The 18,331-nt window shown below is 40.0% G+C and overlaps 1 protein-coding gene and 1 long non-coding RNA gene across 3 annotated transcripts; both read left to right on the forward strand.

Moving 5' to 3' along the window:
- Positions 1-3,001: 3,001 nt before the first annotated feature.
- On the forward strand, positions 3,002-3,710 carry LOC117569732 (uncharacterized). The gene is made up of 2 exons (XR_004572278.2): positions 3,002-3,426; positions 3,480-3,710. It is a non-coding gene; the product is annotated as an uncharacterized LOC117569732 (long non-coding RNA).
- Positions 3,711-9,126: 5,416 nt separating this feature from the next.
- On the forward strand, positions 9,127-14,267 carry LOC117569358 (SET domain-containing protein SmydA-8). Of its 2 annotated transcripts, none has more exons than XM_034250524.2 (5): positions 9,127-9,389; positions 11,534-12,531; positions 13,250-13,372; positions 13,630-13,823; positions 13,891-14,267. In XM_034250524.2, the coding sequence occupies exons 1-5, from the start codon at positions 9,372-9,374 to the stop codon at positions 14,106-14,108; spliced, it is 1,551 nt and encodes a 516-aa protein (XP_034106415.1). In that variant the 5' UTR covers positions 9,127-9,371; the 3' UTR covers positions 14,109-14,267. The 2 variants fall into 2 exon arrangements, with proteins under 2 accessions (XP_034106415.1, XP_034106499.1); XM_034250608.2 differs by having other exon boundaries at positions 11,537-12,531.
- Positions 14,268-18,331: the final 4,064 nt, after the last annotated feature.

The following is an 18,331-nucleotide window of genomic DNA, read 5'->3' on the forward strand; positions in this document are numbered from 1 at the left end:
TCGTGTTTATCAAAACTCTTTGAGAAATGCCTTTTAACCCGTATCATACCATACTTAAGAAGACATAATAGTATCCCAGCACATCAATTCGGTTTTCGCGAAAAGCATGGAACTATCGAACAGGTGAACCGCATAACATCAGAAATTCGAACAGCATTCGAGAATAGGGAGTACTGCACTGCGGTATTTTTGGACGTCTCTCAAGCATTCGACAGAGTATGGCTTGACGGCCTAATGCACAAAATCAAAATAATGCTCCCTAATAGCACGCATAAACTCTTGAAGTCATATCTTTACAACAGGATATTTGTAGTGAGATGCAATACCGTCATGTCAGCTGAACATAATATCGAAGCTGGTGTTCCTCAAGGCAGCGTTCTCGGGCCGACTCTATATCTACTCTACACTTCTGATATCCCTACGAGTAGACAACTGACTATGTCTACGTTTGCCGACGACACCGCGATCCTTAGCCGATCTAAATTTCCACAACAAGCTTCAGCGCAACTTGCGACCCATCTAGACGCTGTAGAGAAATGGCTCTCAGACTGGCGTATAAAAGTAAATGAGCAAAAATGTAAACACGTAACTTTTACCTTAAATAGACGAAATTGCCCCAACCTTACACTAAACAACACCGTGCTTCCCCAATCAGATGAAGTAACGTATCTTGGCGTACATCTCGACAGACGGCTCACCTGGCGCACGCACATTGAAGCTAAAAGAACTCACCTAAGGCTGAAGGCAAACAGTCTGCATTGGCTTATAAACTCCCGCTCCCCCTTAGTCTGGATTACAAGGTCCTGCTCTATAACTCCGTTCTGAAACCAATCTGGACTTATGGCTCTCAGTTGTGGGGGAGCGCCAGCAACAGCAACGTAGAGATCGTGCAGAGAGCCCAAGCAAAGATCCTTAGAACTATCACCGGGGCACCGTGGTACGTTCGGAGTGAAAACATTCAGAGAGACTTGAATATACTTCCCGTCCGAGATGAAATAGCACAACACATGGAAAATTACTACATCAAGCTGTCGAACCATCCAAATCACCTTGCTAGAGCACTAACATTAGTATGCAGCCGTTCCCGCCTTCGTCGTAACGACCGTCCCATCCAGCGACAATTACTAGGACCGCCTACCATAAATACAGTTTAAGAAACTGTTAGAATAATGTAGTATTTTTAAGATTTAAACACATTTTGTTAGTCTCGTAAGAGAAGATTCAAAATATAAAACATACAGTAATAAAAAAAAAAAAAAAAAAATGTTCCCAGGCAAAGGGATGATGCCCTTTGCCTGGAAACATCATCATACATCAAGTTATTTGAAATGCCTTTAAATGCTTCATACAGCGCGATTTGATCCTCTAAGACCAAGTACTTGTTTAGCTCCAACCAGCAATCGCTGTTAAGTGTTTCCAACATTGTTGCACATTAAATTTAAAAATTTAACTGTTAAATGTTAAAAAATGTCTATAGAACAATAGAACTTATGAAATTAAACTTATAACAACATCTTTCTAATTAAAGGATATGTTTGCTTCATGCCAGATTTACATCGAGCAACCCTCGCAACTTCGTTGTGACCGCTTAAAAACATTGATGCTATATGTACATTGATTGTGCTTATCGATCTAGACCAGACTAAGCTGCTGGCCAATAGCTGAATTAATTTTTGGCGTATATTGTATTCCCTGGCTATAGTGCGAACAATCTAGAACCAATTGAGAATTGCAACATAATGGATATTTGCTTGGCTGCCTTCGCTGTAGCACCGCCCTTTCCAATGGTGGGCAAGGTCAAGGCTGTTGCCACCGTCGATGTTGTCTTAGGTGTGTGCTTGGCAGCGGAGACATTCTCGTATCCCGAAGGAGTATTAATGTTGAAATGCTGCAAATGTCCGCTGTCGGGAAAATTGGTGGCATCATCGAAGCTCTTTATGATCGCGTTGAAGATCTTCTGCTTGAGTCATGAAGACCGAGAATTTAATGTTCAGTTTGTTAATATTTTACAGATTACGATTCAAATAAAATTTGTAGCACTTAAACTCAAATCGCAAATATTTTTATTGGGTTTCGGGTTTCCGCAGCTGCTTCCAAGATGCTGGGTAGTCGACTTGGCAATACGCTTTAAATGAGTGCAATGAAGAATAGATAGAATAGAATTGCAACAGGTCATTGTCCCTCTCCGGTAAGAAGAAGCGTTCTCTATTTTGAAGTAGTCGTGATAAAAATTTGAAACAAACAATACGATCATGACTCGGAATCACTTGGGACTTGTATAGGACTTTTATTAATTTCAATATTGGTCTTATCGGCAATAAGTGAAATAAAATAAAATAAACATATAAATAAAAGAAATATTCTATTCTGCATTCTCATTTAAAAGTATTTTAAGGTATTTTCCAAACATCATTCACCTCTCCACCATCGCAGTGTTTGGGTACCGAGCCTCATCTGCGTTTTTAGAGGTAATCTGATAATTGGACTTGGGCGTTCTTGAAAACGTTATTACTGTCTTGAAATGAAAATTTCATGGCAATTGAGAGGTTGTTCCACGAACGTACTTGGCTAAAGAATCAGACGTAACCGAAAGGCCCGTTTAAGGGAAGATCCTACCCTGTTATGAACCCATTGAGCTGCCCTCGTTAAACGGATGGATGAGTCGGCGTCGCGTGCCCACTTGCACTTGGCAAGCAATGCATACCCTGTACTCGTTTATCTATGGGGTGTGTATTGACGGTTGATTAAATTGTTCAATTCACAAACATATGACATGTGCTCTCTCTTGTGCAGGGTATTTGATAGTCGCATACTCAGCAAGTAGTTATGAACTACTGCTGGTCATTGTGGGAAGCGAATAACATGACAAGTAGACCAAATTGCTTTATTTGCGATAATTGCTTGTGATATCTTTGAGCTTATGCTAGAAACGAAAAATATAGAGTTGGTTCAAATTTTCTTAAAATTTTTTGGATCTAGTAGGCTTTGCCATTGGCAAAGAACGAATGAGCCTTGAGAAAGCATCTCTAGAGCTCATTCTGTGTTCAAGTCTCGAACGAGCAACAGCTCCCAAAATTATTTGTGCTAAAAAAATATTAAATAAAAATTTCGTCAAAAAAAAATTAAAGTGAAAAAAAATAAAAAATTTAAAATCCCAAAATTATTTGTGCTAAAAAATATTAAATTTCGACAAAAAAAAATTAAAGTGAAAAAATAAAAAATTGAAAATCCCAAAATTATTTGTGCTAAAAAATATTAAATTTCGACAAAAAAAATTACAGTGAAAAAAAAAAATTTAAAACTATTCGCATCTAGTGTGCCTTGATTTTGGATTAGAAATACAAGAGCTAATAAATTTCTAGTTTTTAAATAGAGGGCTCAATCAGAAAAAGGATAATTTGGAACTCCAACTTATTTTAAATAAATGTAAGTTATCATATAAATATATACATATTTATATATATATATATACTTTATAGGGTTGGTGATGCCTCCTTCTGTTACATACATTTCCTGCCGCTGAAAATTATAATGCAGGTATAATAAACTGCAATAAGCTAGTTACAAACCAATATTTATTTTCGAAATCAGTTGAATGATTCCATTTAATTGAATGATCAATCAGCTGTCACTGAAAAAACTACAATGCAATGCAAATAAGAGGCAATAAAAATATAAAATATCAAATTAATCTTTATTATACATTTTAAGTATTCATTATGTACGATAAGATTTAAATATTAAAATATTCATAATGATAGTTTTACAAGAAATCCAAACCCAAAGATGGTACACGGTGAATACTCTCAGCTATCAAAAATGCTAGCTTATGAACATATTGACAAACTGCAGTTCCAGACCAATTGTAGTACATATGTGTCATTTTGTACTTGAGTATTTGTATCTTATCAGCATTCAGACCCATGCTGTCGTGCAAAACATTGTAGTTCGTTGGAGAAACAGTACCTTGTTTTATGGCCTGCGAAACCAAATAGAAATCATAACGCTCGGACAAAGTGATAACATCATCAACTATTGTTCCAGGTTCGGGATTGCGCTTATTCACAAAGTAACGTATGTTAATTCTTTTTGTTACAACAATAAATGCCAAATTGCAACCTTTCTCTCTTCCCGCCGATTTATAGATCTCGTCCAATATTGACTACTTGATTTAGTTGACCATCCCCTACACCATCGCGGAAAAAGAGAATGCGGTCGGGGAAACTCCCATGATGCTCACGATATGCCTTTAGTGCACATGTCATATTCATTAATATTTGATTAGACAGTTCTTGACCCTTCATATGTTCAGTAACTGAAGAGAAATAACGTGTGGAAGACTTCATATCCATAGTAGCTACAAAAGCGCCATATGACTTTTTGTTCTTGGACGAGTGGCATACACTATAGAGTGCAAAATATACCAGATTGTCAGCCAAAGCATAAACAAGTAAGTAGGCGTTTTCGCCCATACAAATATATTTATTTAAATATGCAAATTCCTCTTTATTCCTTTATAACAACATCTATCTAATTAAAGGATATGTTTGCTTCATGCCAGATTTACTTCGAGCAATCCTCGCAACTTCGTTGTAACTGCTTAAAAACATTGATGCTATATGTACATTGATTGTGCTTATCGATCTAGGCCAGACTAAGCTGCTGGCCAATAGCTGAATTAATTTTTGGCGTATATTATTGGCCTTGTTCCCTGGTCATAGTGCAAACAATCTAGAACCACTTGAGAATTGCAACAGGTCATTATATTTGCAGCAGTTTCGATACACTCTTTACAGAATATGTGGCCACAGCGTGTTGTGCACGGCTCCCGATGACGCACAGAGTTAAAATTAAGCGGACAATCGTATGAATTCTCCACAACGAATGTGTTTGCATTGTCTATTACAGTTCTACGTGATCGTTTCGGTGGCAATTGTGTCAAATCAATCGGTTCTGCATCGTCAGCTTGGACAACAGGGCGATGAGCGTCACATCGATTGAATCCGCAAGATTGATGGAACCCTTGATACGATGACATAACACTTCAAAGCCTGAGAAACAAATATATAGAATTAAAATAATTCCAAAAGCAAATGAATGAAAAAAAAAATTCGATCATGACTCTGAATCACTTGGCACTTGAATTGGCTTTTCATAAGAAAGCTACCGTCGAGTGTTCTCGACTGCGAGATACCCGCTACCCATTTTGAATAAACGCAAAATATTATATAATTGACTCGGAATCACTTGGCACTTGAATTGGCTTTTCATTAATTTCAATATTGGTCTTATCGGCAACACCAGCCTGATTTTTGTGGCATATAATGGAACTACCTGAAACCGTAAAAGAAATTTGAGTTCTGGTATGATTGGAAATTGTTACTGGTAAATTGGCTCAAACTTTATTAACTCTTTGCTCCTCCCATAGTGTCCTTACACTCCTATAGTCGCACTATCATTGTCCTTCTCCGATAAGAAGAAGCGTTGTCTATTTTGAAGTAGTCGAGGCAAAAATTTGAAACTAACAATTCGATCATGACTCGGAATCACTTGGGACTTGTATGGGCTTTTCATTAATTTCAATATTGGTCTTATCGGCAATAAGTAAAATAAAATAAAATAAACAAATTAAAGAAATAAATATTCTATTCTGCATTCTCATTTAAAACATTCAAATGAAGGTATTTTCCAACACTTACATTGTACCTCCTCATTAATAGATACTCCAAACATCATTCACCTGTTTATTTTCCACCATCCCAGTGTTTACACTTAACAATTAGATGTGTAATAATGCCTTCAAGCGTTTTTGGGTACCGAGCCTCATCTGCGTTTTTAGAGGTAATTTGATAATTGGACTTGGGCGTTCTTGAAAACGTTATTACTGTCTTGAAATGAAAATTTCATGGCAATTGAGAGGTTGTTCCACGAACGTACTTGGCGAAAGAATCAGACGTAACCGAAAGGCCCGTTTAAGGGAAGATCCTACCCTGTTATGAACCCATTGAGCTGCCCTCGTTAAACGGATGGATGAGTCGGCGTCGCGTGCCCACTTGCACTTGGCATCGCCTTTGGGCCTTGTGGGCGGGGCGGGGTGGTACGGTGTAATGGAACCTAATGCAACACACTCTGTCTCAGTCTCAGCAATGGCCAGACAATGAGTTAAAGAGTTGACACAGTTCCATAGATGTTGCGAGACGGTTGAGCGAATGCATCGAATACGTGGCATACGAGAAGGGGATGGGGAGGGGGATGATGAGGCATTAGGTAGTCAAAAGGAAGCGAGTGACATTTATGCTGACACCAAAAATCATCATCAACAACAAGCACAACAAGAACAACAACAGCAACAGCAATAGAGAAGCAGGCGTCGGTCCCGCCGGGTATTCACTCCCTAAATTCCCCTGCTGCAACCCTCTGACCCTCCCTGACCTTTTCTAGCCCTCCACCCCTGCTGCTGCTGCCGCTGCTGCGATGAGGCTCGGGGCCAAGTTGACTCGCAAATATTTGCCGGCTAGGCAAACTTGTGCCATTGCCCCTGGCAGCTTGCAACCGTGTGTGTGTGTGTGTGTGTGCGAGAGGGAGCTCGGAAGGAGTCGAAGGCGGAGGCGGTAGTGTTTGGGTGTCGCTGTCGCTGTTGAGTTTGTGTGCGTCGAATTTTCCGCTCCAGATCATCAGCAAAGCGCACGAGTTATGCATGTGTTGCAACCTGGTCCCAGACCAGTTGCACACCACTCACTCACTCAGTCAGTCAGTCAGTCAGTCAGTGGGTGAGTCACACGTCAGTCACACACCTGGCAACGCAGGGCAACAGCGAGCCCTGCAGTCATTTTGCATTGCATACTTTTAGGCGACGCTTGTTATTTATGCTCGCTCTTGTTCATGTTCTCCTCGGCCGCCACAATGCATTGCATACTTTTGGGCGGCGCTTGTTATTGTTCATGTTCTTCGCTATCGCTGTCGCTGTCGACGTCGACGTCGACGTCGCTGCCCGCGGCACTCAGTTGGCTACAAAAGGAACAATTAAAAGCAAAGCAACTTGCAAATGCAGCAGCAACAACAACAACGACAACAACAATTGGCCAGCGGCTGCACATTTGCCAACTAATTGAAATGCCCTCGTTTTGTCCACACTAAAAACAGCAGCCAACACAAGTTAGAGCGAGACAGCCTAAACGAGCAGAGTGAGCGAGAGAGGACAACAACCAACAAATGGAATCACATCAAATGCTTTTACTCAATTTTTGAATTTTGTACTAAGCGCCAAGGCTTAGTTGTGGCAATCAATGCAAATCTGCTTGGAAAAGCAATTTTCTTTATTAGGAAAATACAATTCTCTATCGTCTGTCATACCCTGCCATTGGGTTGGTCATTTCGATTCATGCTTACACTTTGCCATCGATCGATTTGTCAGCGTATTCTCAGTTCGACTTGCTGACAAATTGCACTGCACTTATTTTGAGAGATTAACTTCGAAAGCAGCAGCTAAGCTCAGAGTTGCACTTCGCTTCGAACAGCAGAAATATTTACGAAATTATTTTCCCTCTCTCTCTCTCTGGCTTTGAATTCAATTCAATTTAATTCAATATTTATTTATTTATGATTTTTGTTGTGGCTAACAAGTAAGTGGCATGCAGAAAAATTCACAACTCACAATTCCCAATTCCTTTGCCCCAAGACAGACGGAAATTTGCATGACAACTGTCCAAGAAAGAAAGAAAGAATGCAGCCTCCTTTGGTGGAAATTTAAAGGAATTCAACTGCTCTCTCTCTATCTCTCTCTCTCTCTCTCTCTCTCTCTCTCTCTCTCTGGGCAACTGAAGTAACAAAATCATAAAACAAACTAACATATTTGTTTCTAGTGCTCAAAGAATGCCGTGAAATGAAAGGAATTTACTCAAGGCAGTCTTTGAGATTTCATTTCTGTTGCAAGCTCTTTTTCAAAAAACATTTAATATTTCTGATTGAGCTCTTTAATTGCTTGCAATCTTAATAATAAAGGCAAAATTATTACAGTCATTTAATTAAGTTATTCATATTCGGATATTAAAGTGATTCTTTTGTTCAACATGTTTATTAACATTTTCATTTAACTGGTATACATTTTTAATGCCCTCAAATTTAATGCTTCAATCTGTAAATTATAAGCAGTATATTCCTTAAATATACCTAATTAATATGCACAAAAAATACTGAAATACACTGAAATGCTATATTATTTTTAAAATATACCAAACTCATATACTGCAAAAGTACTGAAGTATATATTTCATATACCGATATACTGCTAAAATTAAAATATACTACAGAGTAGCAAAACAATTATTCTTATAATATACCAAATTAATATACTGAGGAAAAATACTAAAATATACCATATGCTATATATATCGATATACTGTTACATTAAAAATAGAGTAGCCAAAAAACGGAGTATTATACTAGTATTAGTATTATACTATAAATACTATACTATAAATATATTAAAAATACTAAAATCTACTGTAGTGTAGATTTGTATAGTAATATGTATATATAACATAGAAAAGGTGTTATTCTTAAAATATGTCAAAATGTACTAAAGTTTATTTTAATCTTTTTAGTTTTGAAATATTTTCTTTTTCTTTGGTCCTTTCTTTTTGATATATTATAAATATTTTCTTTTTCTTTCACCCCTTTAAAATTAAAGTATTACTTTAATATACACCCCACAATTGCCCCATTTACAGGGTATGCAGAGAACTGAAAACTATGCAAGAAGCGAACTCGTATCTGGTTGCAACTGTTGGCAGCTGTTGCAGCTGCTGTTGATGCCGCCCTCGCAGGCCACGTGGCAGTGGCATTGGCTGTTGCCTTGCCTCTTGGCAACATGTGGCATGCGGCATGTGGCAAGCGACAGCGGTGGCGTATTTGAATATCATAAATTTATAAATATCATCAACGAACGCACTTTGATTTCTGCTCTCGATCAGCCGTCGCGCCCAACGCGTCGTATGAGTGTTTTTTGTTTTTTGTTCTTCTTCTGCTTCTTCTATGCTGTGTGTGTGTGAGTGTGAGTGTAATTGTGGTGCCGTCGCAGCACGGGCCACTGTTGAAACTGTGCCAAATGCCGGAGACGGAGACGACAACTCGACAGTTGCAATTTGTGCGTCGCGGCGACTTGAACAACGCGTCTGGTCATTGTTTTCACTTTTTTGTTTGTTGATAGTGTAGGCTATTTATTGAGTTTGTGCAATCAATTCGCAGCATAATTAAATGACAACTTGTTAAACGCACACACACACACAAGTTTATATCTCGGATCTTCCCCCATGCTGAGCGCGCGAAAAATTATCAATTAAAATCAATTTAATCGGACGCCGCGACGAAAAATGCCCGCAAGAAAAAATGTAAACATTCGCATACAACACAACATCATCCATATAGACTGTATATCTCTGTTCGTTGTTCGTTGTTTGGTCAACGGGGCGGATGAATAAAAGGGGGCGCTGTCTCTGAGCTTGCAGCATAATTAAAAATTAATTTACCACACAATAAATATACATATTAAATGCCCACTGTGCGCATCTCTCTTTCGTTCTCGCTCTCTGTCTTTCGCAGTGAGTAAACATTTTAATGGCATGCCAAATATAAACGCAAACAGAAATTCGAAACGATTTTCATTAGCTTTTGAAATTAATTTATTTATTTTATTACATTTGCGATTTATTGAAAAATGCACAACGCACACTTTATTTATTTATTTTCCTTTCTAAATTTTAAATTTTCGTGATTTATATCACTTACATTTTCTTTTTGATAATTTGTGTATGTTCTGCTTATGGCTTTTTATTGTTGTTGCGCTCCAATTGCATTGCAATTAAATCGCATCGCTATAGAAGACACAGAGAGAGAGACAGAAAGAGAGAGAGAGACAGAGAGAGAGAGAGCGAGTGATCGAAGGAATTCGCAAGCAGAATTCCCCAGTTGACCCGCATCCCCAACCGCAGCGTTTCAACTTCGTCATCGGCCACACGACTTTGCTTTTGTTTGTGTTTTTGGTTTTTTTTTTTTTATTGCTGTCTTTTCTGTGTGTCTTTTTGTGTGTGTTGTCTTTGCAGCCCGTCTCCCTTGGCTATTTTTAGTGAACGCTATCTGCGAGCAACAATTTTCAATAGTTCTATAAATACGAAAACGTCTCCACGTCTTCACCTGTCAACCCCTTGTGTTCAATTTAAAGTCTTTAAAGATCGATCTGATTGAGTGGCATCCGAAGACCTAACACAAATACTGCGATCTGCGAATATTTAGCACCGAGAACTGCATCCACATATATCTGCTATATGTTATCGTGTCCAAAAACCGTCAGCCGATATTCAATTTTCATTCAAAACAAGAGTTTTTGTTTGCCGATTTTCTATTTTTACTTGGAGAATCAATTTCAAATTGGATTCGCATTAAAGCAAACTCGATACATTTTGAAATATTATTTAAAACTCATAAAAAAAATCGATCTTAAAACAACAAATTACAATTTAATATGCATTACATCATTTATTTACAATATTTATATTGTATACTTTCTTATTGTCTTGTTTAAATTTGATATACAAAATCGTTGGCACTTTTACTCAATCTCCTGCCTTTGTTGAATATATTTTTAATAGCAAGGGCAACCCTAAAGTGACAACTCTACAACAACTCTATAAAGCAAAAGAAGATTGAGGCAGACTGTCCACTTATTCGCTGAGCGGAGCTAAACACTCGTAGACTGATAGGCGCTGTCCACTTGAGCTTTCTTTAGTGTATGGGCAACCCCAAAGCGATACTTCACTATAACAACACTGTAAAACAACAGCCGATTGCAACCGAAACATTGCCTTAACAATAATCGATTAAGCAGTTGCTTCTCTAGAAGGCAGACTGTCCCCTCTTATAAGCAAAAGCAAATTACAAAAGTAGCATTACCTTAAGAATAATCGATTAAGCGCTCTCTTCTCTGCCCACTCTTTCTCCAAGCGGGGCTGCCAACTTGCTAACTGTCAGGCACTGTCCAATTGCGCTCACTGTAGTGCAAGGGTAACCCTAAAGCGGCAACTCTACAACAACTTTATAAAATCGATTAACCGCTCGCTTCTTTAGCGGGGCAGACTGTTCACTCTTACCCAAAGCGGGACTGCCCACTCACTGACAGCCAGGCGCTGTCCACTTGAGCTCACTTTAGTGCAGCTATGTGTGGCCATGTGGCGTGTTCACCTGTTGCCAGCAAAGTTGTCGTCGTCGTCGTGGACATTGACGTAGAGTTGAGTTGAGTTGAGTGTCTTTTAATTGCCAGCTGTTGACAACGACCCTCCGCAGCTTACCCCTTAACAGAGGCAGAGACAGAGGCAGAGGCAGGATTGGGCCATTGGGGCATTGGGCCATGGTGATTAATGAGCCGGACACGAACATGGCAGAGCAATTAGAATACAATTAGCAGGGAATGTGGGCAGAGCTGCCACTAATGAGCACTTTTGTTTTTGTTTTTCGTGTTTCGTTGCTGCCACAATTTCAGCAGAGGCGCCACCATCACCACAAGCAGCACAACAACAACCACAGCAACAAGCAACAGCAGCAGCAACAAACCGAACCAACTCCTGCTTATCGCGTCGAGAAATCCGAAATCTATGGCAGGTACTTGGTGGCGAACCGAGAGCTCGCCGCTGGCGAACTGCTCATCGAGGAGCAACCGCTGGCGATTGGACCCTGCGTGAGCTGTGACCCCGTCTGCCTGGGCTGCTATCAGCCGGTGCAGCTTGAGGCGCAACAGTATCGCTGTCCCGCCTGCAGCTGGCCGCTGTGCGGCGCCGAGTGTCGTGGCCTCAATCAAAGTACCGGACACAGCACCTGGGAGTGCGAGGCGTTAGCGAAGAGACCTCAGCAACGACCGGTGGAAAGTGCAACGCCCGATGAGCTGCGGGATTTGTACGAACTGGTGCTGATTGTGCGCATTGTGCTGCTGCGAGGAGTGCAGCCGGAACAGTATGCGCTCATCCGGCGCATGGAGTCCCATACGGAGGAGAGGCGCTTGAACGTGTCGCTGTGGGAGCACTATGAGGCGAAGGTGGTGCGGAGACTGCGGGAGGAGTGGCAGCTGTTGGATGTGGAGGCGGAGGAGCTGCACGAGATCTGTGGCATACTCGATGTCAACTGCTTTGAGATCGGACAGAGGGGCGCCAAGGCGCGTACGCTATATCCGAGCGCATTCCTGCTCGCACACGACTGCAGTCCGAACACATCGCACACGGACGATCCGGGCAACTTTGCGATACTGTTGCGCACCTCGCGTGCGGTGCGGGAGCAGGAACCGCTCACGCTCAGCTATGCGTATACGCTACAGGGCACCTTAAAGCGTCGCACCTTCATCCAGGGCGGCAAGCTATTCTGGTGCCAGTGCCAGCGCTGCGCCGATCCCCGCGAGCTGGGCAGCGACTGCAGCGCCCTCGTCTGCAAGCTCTGTTCGCAAGGCAACGTGAGAGCCACAGATCCTCTGGACCAGACCGCCGACTGGGCGTAAGTATGACAAGCCCCTTGTTCCCCAGTCACAGTTTCTTATTCCTAAATCCCTATTCCTCATCTCTTATTCCCAAAGCCTCAGTATTGATTGTTTCCTAATTCCTTATTCCTAATTTCTTACTCCTTGTTTCTAGTTCATTGCTCCCAATTTCTAGTTCTCCATTCGTTGTTCCCTCTTATTTATAATTTTTTATTCCTTATTCTTTCTTTCTTATTCCTTACAATGTATACCTTATTTCTTATTATTCTTCCTTATTTGTCATTTCTTATTCCTTATTCCTAATATTGTTTATTCCCTATTCCTTATTCCTAATTCCTGGCTCCTAGTTTCATGTTAAATGTTCCTTATTCCTAACTTTTTATTCCTTATTAATTATTCCTTATTTTTTTATCCTTTCTCATTAATCCTTATTACTTATTCCCTTTTACTTAATTCTAGTCCCTAATTCCTAATTCCTTACACCTTACTCTTTATGGATTGTTCCTTATTCCTAATTCCATGGTAATTATACCTATTTCCAGTCCTTATTTATTTTTCCTAATTCCTTTTAACAAATTTCTTATTCCAAATTCTTTATTCTTTCTTCTTTATTCCTTACTCTCTATTCCCTATTCCTAGTTGATCCGAATTCCATATTTCCTATTCCTTATTCCTTGACCTTGACCGTGACTACATTTAAACTAAAGTGTTCCCAATTTTTTTTCTGCCTTGCAGCTGTGATCACTGCGATCATCGGATCAATGCGTCGGATCTGGAGCGGCTCCTCGATCGCATCAACGACGATCTCGAATCCATCGACGTGCACAACATTCCCGCACTGGAGAACTTTCTCACCCGGTGAGCAAATGTTGTGAATTCACTTCATAATCATCGCTTGGCTTGACTTTTAACTAATTCTTAAAGCATTCTCAGCTTTCATTAGGGGTGTGAGAAAAAAAAGACTGGTTTGTCACGCCGTACGACGGTCAGTATCACCATCTTTGCATCAATGCTTCGCTGTCAGCACTCCTATCTCTCTCTTCTCTCTCTCTTTTCTTTCTTCATTATATTCTTTTGCTAAGCCCCTTGCTAAATGATTCTACTGCGTTTTACAGGTACCGCGAAGTGCTGCGTCCCAATCACTATCTGTTGCTCTCGGCCAAGTATTCGCTGTGCCAGATCTATGGTCGCATTGAGGGTTATCTGCTCCCTCAGATGTCGCCCGAGGATGTGGCACGCAAGGAACGTTACTGTCGCCAGTTCCTGCACATCATCAATCTGCTCGAACCGGGTCTAACACGACTTCGAGGTGAGTTGCCCTCCCATCTCTCCTTCTCTCTCTATCTCTCTTTGTTAACCCTGTGATTCATTCACAGGCCTCATCATGTATGAGCTGCATGCTCCGATCATGGTGCTGGCCCAGCTAGGCATGCAGACGGGTCAGCTGACACGTCCGGAGTTCCAGCGACGCATCAAGGAGGTCCTTAAGTTGCTCGAGGACAGCGCACAGATCCTGCAACTGGAGCCGCCCGGTTCCAGTGAACATGAAATGGGACTTGCCGCTGCCGATGCGCTCAGCAAAATGCGCGGCTAATCAATTTGTGTAAAAAGCTTCCTTTTTTTTGTATTGTAATCCTCATAAGGCATCTAGTCAACGAAACCAAGCCAAGCGAATATTTAACTCTTTGAAACTGGCAATGCAAATAAGCGTTAAACAATGTATATATAATATGTATATATCAAATATATATATTTTAAAAAAAGCTAAACAAAAATAATGAGAGTTTCACTTCAGGGAAATGTACCAGAACTTATAAATTTATTAATCTTATGAGATTGGCGATAAAATGAAATATTAAATCAAAGTGAATAGAGTGGTCAAACAAAAAAACATTTTTAATTTCTATTTTAAGAACCAATTATTTACGAATTCTTATTTAGCTCTGAAATACAAAAGTAAATATGAAATAATTATTTTGAAAGAAGCTGAAGAAGGGTAAGAAAAGGTGTGCCGCCAGCAAATGTATATATTCGGTATATTCTAGTATTTTTTCAGTATATTCATTTAGTATTTTTGAAGAATATTACCGCACTGTTTTGCTTTTCTTATTTGCTTACTCATAGAGAAACAAATCTCTATTTAAAAGAAATCCTGATCTTAAAACAAAAATCTTGTTCTTTTCTATCTCTCATTTATCAAATTCTTATTTACCAAAATTAATATTTATTCCTTTAGTAATTTTAAAGTACACAGGATGTTAGGCAATAATCAGATGTTTAATTCAAAACAAACAATTCTTCATTTCAGCTTAAAGTTTTGTGACGTTTCCTTAACATGATTTTCCTCGGTGATAAACAGCGTGAAATACGCTTGAGGTCGTAAAGCGAGTGCCAATAATATGAAGTTTATTTTATCGACTAAGACAAAGTTGACCTCTGGCCTCAAGATGTTGCAACAAGAATCGTGAGCTGAGCTCGCGCTGCAAGTGCATTAAAGTCCCAAAATCTTACACTTGACTCGCATATTAAAAAGCTGAGAGGAACTGAAAGAAAGGAAACGAAGGAGAAGGGAAGGGAAGAGATGGGAAGGAAAGAGAAGAGAGTGTGGGGAGGGAGGGTCAGTAAGCAACAATTTTTAATTAGTCAACATTTTGCCGCCATCTAACGGCAGGGGGCGCCACTCGCAGACAATGTAGTGAAGAAGGGCAAAATCGAAATGATAAAACAGAAATCTCTCAATCTCTCTCTCTCGGCTGCGCTTTGTTTTCGCATTTCTTTTGTATTGCCCGTTTTTATGAAAGCAGCACGAAGAATGTAATAAGAGAGCGAGTCTCTTTCCTCTCTCTCTCTCTCTCTTTCTCTCTATCGGTTTTCGTCTGCCAAATCTCCATCTTCATACCAGTTTCTATTTCCATTTCTATTTTCAGTCAAAGTCTCAGTCTCAGCCTCAGCCATTGAATTGGGTTCAGTTCGGTTTTGGTTCGGTTCAGTTTCGGTTTACAGACGAAAATCCTTGGCCCAGGACTTGGACTTAACAACTAATTGCGCTGCCAAACGGAAGCAACTGCAGCCCTCAGTCCCCCCTTCTCATCGCACAAATCTTGAGTCCTTAGTCTCCATTTCAGTCAGCTTTCAACTGCTGCTGCTTGGCATTGATAGTTGACAGCAAGTTGAACTTTTATCACAATGTTAATTAATGCTTGATGGCTACACAACTTTTCCGTTGCCCAGGAAACGCTCCCCGCTCCCTCCCCTCCAGCTCCCTGTCACTTGTTAACGGGTTGTCATTAGCTGGTTAAGTGTAGCATTAAGCTCCGAAGTCTGCCAAGTAAGGATTGTTCTTCCCTCCTCCTCCGTTTCACACTTCTAAGCTTTCGCTTATGCTTTTTGTTTTGAAATAATAACAACAATTGCATAACTTACTCGGTGTAAGTGCCAAGCAAGCAGCTTTAAGGCAAGATCCGGAGTTTCACTTGGCCCCAGCTGGCTGCTGTAGTAACGAGCGAGTGAGGGAAACATTATTAAGAATGCATTGAATTTCTTTATTTCATAATCACACACAGTGTGGCAGCAACAATAACCATATATAATCTCGCACAGCAGCCGCAACAGATACCGAAAGATATGGATGCAGATACAAAGATACAGATACAGATACAGAGTTGAGCCGAGATGCAGATGCAGATGCAGATGCATATCGCAGTCCTCAGTCACGAGTGTCAGTCGGCAATTTGAGCGCCACAGGCGGCCAGAGCAAAATGTGCTACGGAAAAGTCGGCAGTGGGGAAGGGAAGGAAGGAAGCGAGCAGCAACAATACCCAGTGGGAACGCATGAGGTGGCTGTGGATGTTGCCATGGCAACAACAATTATTTCAGAGTTTTCATAGCAAAATTAAATGCAAAAGGTGCTGACTAAAAAAACAAAAGAAAATTCCGCAAAATATTGGCATTTGTTGTGAGGCATTTTTCAATCAAGCCAACAGGAGACAAGGAGAGAGAGAGGGGAGAAGATAAAATAATAATGACAAGAACGTGGCAAGCAAAAATAAAACTAAAGAGTCTAGAAATAGCTAGTTAAAGCGAAAATAACTACGGGGAAATATTTTATGAAAGAGTGACTTAAAAAAATTGAAAGAAAATTAAAGAAAAGTAAAAACTTGTATTAATATTATTCAAATATATTTGCTATCTTTTACAAAAGTAAGAAATAGTTATTTTGAAAACATAATTTGAAAATTGTTGATCATAACTCAAATTGAGGCTTGGTACAACTCTGGCTTGAAACTTTGCTGTTCCCTGAGATAAAAAGAAAAGAAATTGTTTAATTATGCAAACTATATTGTACATTTTATGCAAACGTAATAATAAAATAGTTATTCTGAATATTTAATTTTAAATTGTTGATGACAACTCAAGTAGCGTAATATAAATTAAGGCTGGGTGACAACCCTGGCTTAAAACTTTACTGTTCCCTGAGCACTTCATTAGAGAGCTGCTTCCATTGTGTAAGAATGAGCTGGTTCTCCTAAAGCGAGACTTCTTCGGATTCCCGCTGGGCTACACACAAAATACGCAGCTACCTTAAGCACACACATCCCTCTCTCTCTCTCTCTCTTTCTGTGTCTGTGTAGTATAGGTGAACCCACAAAGGCATAAATGAAAGAAAAACAAGAAGCGGCAACAACTAAAAGCGTACGATAAATATAAATTGCATTGTGCAATAATCTTCAAAGTGCAACAAAGTAAAAACAACAACGGCAACGACAATGATGACAACAACAACAACAACAACGAGCTGAAGGAGAAGAAGAAGAGCTGTAGGGATGAAGGACAGGAGATAGAGGCGCCACAGCAGTAACAACAACAACATGCCACACAGAATACAATGCGAATCTGAAGCTGCTGCCTGAAACCACATAAAAATAAGACGACGCCAGAGCAACCCGAGCACAAACAACAACAACAAATACAACTACGAAATGAAGAAGAAGAAGAAGAAGAAGGACAGGATCAGGAGCAGAAAGGAGCAAGGGGCAGCAGGATGTAACCGCAGCAAGTAAACGAGGCAGGCACATTGCCTAACGGGCGCCAGTAACAGAGAGAAGAGAGAGGAGAGCAAAGAGCAGCTGAAGCAGTTTGGGGAGCCTGCCGTAAAGTTGATGCAACGTGCAACATGCAACGTGCATTGGGAAACGGGGCAACAACACGGGCAACGGGAAGGTGCAACGCTTGATGGGCCACAGCTAAATGCCAGAGGCGTCACGCCAAAGGGGCAACAACTGAGCCATAGGCTCATCTTCGATGTCTCAGTTTCTACTCAACACTCAAAATGAACCGCGACGAGAAATCTGAGCTAAGCGAAAATGAAGAACCTAAGCGAAACTCAACCAGTTAAAAAAGTATCTCAACTTGAATATTAGTAAGTAAGAAAGTCGAGCAGACACGACTGTGAGATACCCATTCCCAATGAAAACCATGCAATGCTGTAATATCATTAAAATATACTAAAATATACGAACATAACATATCAACAAAATACTCAGATATACCAATAAGTATAATCCTGATATATGCCAACATATATATTTGGTATATACCAAAATGTATATTTGGTATATAACAAAATGTATATTTGGTATATACCAAAATTTATTCTCGGTATATACTAAAATGATAAAATAAGCTCGACTGTCAGATACCCAAGCTCAAAAAAAGTAATGCAATGCGATATTATCATTAAAATATACCAAAATAATATATCGATAAAATACTGAAATATAGTTTGGTATATACCAAAATGTATATTTGTTATTTGGA

The sequence above is a fragment of the Drosophila albomicans genome, chromosome X, assembly GCF_009650485.2.
Source record: "Drosophila albomicans strain 15112-1751.03 chromosome X, ASM965048v2, whole genome shotgun sequence".
In the NCBI taxonomy this organism is placed as follows: Eukaryota; Metazoa; Arthropoda; class Insecta; order Diptera; family Drosophilidae; genus Drosophila; species Drosophila albomicans.